Consider the following 4,846-nt stretch of genomic DNA (forward strand, 5'->3'; position numbering starts at 1 on the left):
ATCTGGTGAAAACATGTGATGTCAGCCGCAGACGCTCTCGCTGACATCGCACAGTGTATACAGCCCTGAAAGTTGATGTGACTTATGTCACTGTGGGGGGAGGTTCAAACTCTGACAGCTGATATCAGTGTTCAGTCGTTACAGACGGAAGGGTGGATATCTAAAGAATTTTGGATCAATTTTCATAAATTAGAAAAGAAAGTGGAAAAATATGAGGGATTTAATACTTTGAGTCAATAATAGGTAAAGAATTAAAATTTGAGTGAATTTCTGATAATTATTTCATAAATAGAAAGAAATGGGGCAACATTTGGAAGGATTTTCTATCAATATTCAAGAATTTGAGAAAAGGGAAAATTCTGAGATTTTATGTTAATATTTTATAACAGAGACGGAGAAAATCTCAGGACACTTAAATAAGGAATAGAGAGGCAGAGAGAAAGCAGGGCAAAATTTTAGGACAGTTTATAACAATCTTTGAGACATGGGGAGAAAATAGGATACAAATAAAATATTTGATCATATGAGAGAAAAACACCACGCTGTGAAGGGATTTGATCTCAATATTAAATACGTGGGAAAGTTAGAAGGGATTGTACATGAACATTCAATAAACAAGCAGACAGTGATAGTTTCCCACCACCACTGCCATTCACATCGGCAGCAGGCAGCCCTTTGGGGAGCTGCTTTCAGAGGGGGGTATGGAAGAAGCAGACTCCCTTGCAGCAGGGAGGGCGCAGCAGCAGAGGTGGACAGGTAACCTGCAGCACATGGGAGCTGTGTTGGGCAGATTGGGGGGACAGCAGCTCAGAATGGGTAACCTTGGGCTGGGCAGTCTCCCTTCCTCCTTACCCATCCTGTTCCCAGGGGCTGTGAGCTCTGAAAGACTCTTTCCTGCCCATCCCCAGCCCTTTCTCCAAGGTCTCTCTCAATTAGCTGGTGTCTCCGGCTCAGAGGCTGCTGATGGCAGAGCCCGTAGCGGGGCGGGGGGTGGCAGAGCCCGTGGCGGGGCAGGGGGTGGGGGCAGGTTCCAGCTGGAGAAAATCCCCACCTCAGCTGAGCACAGGAAGAACTTTAACGAAGATTTCTCCTCAGCACAGACCTGGCTGGGAAAGCAGCAGCTGCTCAGCCAGGGCTCCCCAGTCACACTGGAGGTAGCAGCATCTTGTGTTTCACAGAGCACCTACAGCCAGGAGCTGCCCAGTGTCTCGTTCTTTGTGCTTCCTTCCTGCCAGCACCCCCTGCTCCCAGCTGTTCCAGCCCCTCCTGTCTCCTTCAATTCCAACCTGGCCTGCAGCCTGCCACACACACTGGGACAGGGACTTTCTCCAGAGGGAACTAGTCCCCATCTCTGCTCTTCCTCCTGCATCTGTGAGTCCCAGAGCTGCTGCGTTACACTCACTCTCTCTCTCTCTCTCTCTCTCTCTCTCTCACACACACACACACACACGGCTTTCGCTCCTGTTAGCCCTTGTAGGAGCCAATCCAGCTACAGGAGAGTGAATGCCCTGGGAACAGGAAAGTGACCAGGGCTATCTCTACACTGCAATGTAAACTCAGGCTCAATGCAAACCCCACTAGCTTCCACACTGCAATTGTGCTAACCCTGGGCTTGAACCCAGGGTCCCAGGACCCTTAAGGGTTGGAGGTCTGAGCCCTATTGCTTTGCAGTGTAGACATGACCTTGGCTTGATTCAGGTCTTGGGAGTCTGCCGGATGTATCCCAGAGGTCATTGGGACAACTTCCTTAGTCCTCTCTATGCCAGCAATCTGCAATGCACTCTACTGCAAACGGAAGCCCCCCTTCCGAATGGCAGCAAGTCAGCGTTAACCCGTTGTCTTCTGAGCACCGCTCTGCAAGCACACGGTGAAAAATCCTCCAGGGTTTGCAATGGAGACTGATCCATTCAAGCCTTTTGTAAAGCGAGCTGCTTCCTGGTCACTTGAGCACAGCCAGATTTTGGTGAATCTGTGGTGTGAGGCCAGTAAAACTGTGGATTTCAGCAAAAGCACCAGGAATGACCACCTGTATCAGCAAATCTCTAAAAAGCTGGCCGCTCTGCAGATTTTCCGGACAAGTGATCAGTGCAGGGAGCGAATTAAGAGGCTAAAGAGAGAATACAGGAAGACCAGGGATAAGAATCGCTTCTCGGGCAACTCACCAATGACATGCCCATTTTATGATGACTTTGACCGGGTCCTGAGCACTGTGCCCAGCACAGAGCCAACCGTGCTTCATGATGACCTGGTGAGCCCGGACGGTGCCCTGCTGGCCCCCGAATCCAGCCTGGGGTCTGATTGCAGGCGGCAGCCGGCTCCCAGCCAGGATCATGAAGTGACATTTTTAATGCAACCAGTTCCAGAGCAGGCTGTGGATCAGGATCAAGAGCAAATTCTCAGTCCCTACTCAGAAGAGCTGTTTGATCCTCCTGCCTCTAAAGAACAGCCCTCTGCCAAGTCTGCTGAGAACCCGGTGGAGCCAGAAGCAGCCCTAGAACCCGCCGGTAAGTGTATGATTCCAATTAAAAGTGGATTATTACAGTAATAGGAGCGATTTCTGCTTTAAGAAGCAATGCAAAACCAGTAAGCTACCCCTGGCTACCAGCGTTTGGCTAGTAATGGCGGGTTGTGTCACAGTCCCTAGGCGCCCCCACTTCCCCTGTCCCAGCGTGGAGTTCGCAGGGTGACTTGGAATTTCAAGCTTCCGTACACAGCTGTAATGGTTATTTTAAGTATTAAGACACAGTGATTTGCTATGGTCATTCTTGTTTTCCTTTCAGTAATTAGAAATTTGCCACTCTACAATCACTCCTAGGTCTATGCAGCTGCCTGTAAACAGTGAACTGAGTGTGTGTATTTTGGAAACAGTATTCTATGTCCAAATCTAGTCCATTTCAGTTAGAGATAATCCATGCAAGGGTGGAGTAAAGTTGCAGATTTCAGAAAATGTTGCATACAGTAATAACGGGATAAGCCATGTGTGAGCTAACACAGCATCATGTTAATTCCCTCATGGATTCTGACCCAAGCCTAGCTGCTGATAGCTGCAAACTTCTCCTGAAGCAGGAACTCTAGATAGATTGCATGGAAGAGCAAATTTTCCAGGCCCCCTCCAGTCACTATACATTTGAATACTTCTGCTGCTTACACTATGGGTTTCCCTCCAGTAGCTTGGAATAACCTCTCTCTCTGTCACTAGGGCACCACAAGGACAGTTATGCCTTCTGAAATAGGAAAAAGATCTGAAATGACAGAAAAAGCCTTTTGCAGCCAGGGTGCTATACACCCCTCCCCCATATGACAATAAGTTATGAGGTTTTTATGAAGCAGAGTAAAGGTTTTAATTTTAAACTTACCATTGCTTCTGCACATCTGTCACTGTGATTAACAAGGCTGTGTCAAGAAACAGCATGTGGACTGAAGCGTCCCCTTCACAATATGTGTAGGTTCACTTCAGAACTGTTACATTTTATGTCCTTGGGATTCCTCAGTTACTGATCTTGTCTCCTCCGCTGAGCTAGTTTAGACACTAACCCTCTCTTTCTTGTCCTGTTTCAGGACCTTCAGGCTACACGGCCTGCTGTTCTTCAGGAACTCCATCCCTGACCCAGCGTACCCTCGCGGACCGTTCCAAAAGAAAGCGTTTCCGTGATGAAGTTATGCTCCATGTTCTTCAGAGGGTAGAGCAGCAGGTGCAGTACCAGAAGCAGAGGGATGAAAGACTGGAACAACGGCGTGCTGAGAGGCAGGTGGAGAGGCTGAGGCTCGCCATCCAGCTGGAGGCAAGCGTTTCAGCCAGGGAGCAGGCACTTGCAACGCGGTTCCTGGAACAGGAACGGCAGCTAAGGGAGGAGGACAGAGCCCAACAGAGAGAACTGGTCCAGCAACTCCTGTCTATAATGGCTGCAAGAGCACAGGCCCCTGCTGCCTCTCCCACACCACGGCATGATGCCCCAGCAACGTACCCTCAGCCCAGCAGTAGGTGGGGACTTTCTCTGGCTGGAACCAGCCCCCTAGGACAGCTACCGGCTCTGCTGACCTCAACCCCTGAGCCGGGGACACCAGGTGATGGAGAGAAACCTCAGTGAAAGTGCTGGGGACTGGACAGGCACGAATGCTCCTGGAATGTCACATCTCACGGCCTCGGAATCTGCTCCCTTGTTGCTAATGCTCCTGCGGGAGTCACTGGAGCTGTGTTAACAACAGTGACACTGTTGCTCTCAGCTCTTGCCAGGATCTGCCCCAGGAGCAAAACTGGGATTGTGGGGGGGAGCAAGGAGACCTGTCTCCAGTGGGTTTTCCCCTTTGTGTTCGGGGATAGAGATGTGAGAAAGGGAAGAGAGACAAAATAAAAGAGATTAAAGAGAGAGGGGAGAGAGACAGCGTGAAGTGTAGATTTAACTATCTCTGTGTAGCCAGGAAATTACAGCGAGACATGAAGAGAACATAGAATAGAATCGCAGGGACAAGGGAGGATGAAATCACCTCAGAATTGACGGTTTCCCAAATACTCCCAAATACTGATAAAATTTTCTCCAATTCTCCCCCATCTCTCTCTAATTATTGAATATGGAGGTAAAATCCATGTAGATTTCCCCCCACACACTTTTTTTCCCTCAAATTACTGACCCCTTTTCTATTCTCAGATTTTGCTGCATTTTCTCTCTAATTCTCCACTATCAATTTCAGATCTCCTCAGATTTTGGATATTTCCCTGCCTATTTTCTCTGCAGTAGATTGTCCTTGTTTAGGCAGGAAATTGTTGTCCTGAGTCATTCCCCAGATGGGAAAGGGGTTAGATGGGGAGGGGGTTAGAGGGTGCTGCTTGGGAGAGCCTTGTGCCCTG

General features: G+C 48.9%; 1 protein-coding gene across 1 annotated transcript; it reads left to right on the plus strand.

Moving 5' to 3' along the window:
* The first annotated feature begins 1,768 nt into the window (after positions 1-1,768).
* LOC144279115 (uncharacterized) lies at positions 1,769-4,399 on the plus strand. The gene is made up of 2 exons (XM_077840565.1): positions 1,769-2,504; positions 3,559-4,399. The coding sequence occupies exons 1-2, from the start codon at positions 1,892-1,894 to the stop codon at positions 4,086-4,088; spliced, it is 1,143 nt and encodes a 380-aa protein (XP_077696691.1). The 5' UTR covers positions 1,769-1,891; the 3' UTR covers positions 4,089-4,399.
* The last annotated feature ends 447 nt before the right edge of the window (positions 4,400-4,846 follow it).

This window comes from Eretmochelys imbricata, chromosome 23, assembly GCF_965152235.1.
Source record: "Eretmochelys imbricata isolate rEreImb1 chromosome 23, rEreImb1.hap1, whole genome shotgun sequence".
NCBI lineage: Eukaryota > Metazoa > Chordata > Testudines > Cheloniidae > Eretmochelys > Eretmochelys imbricata.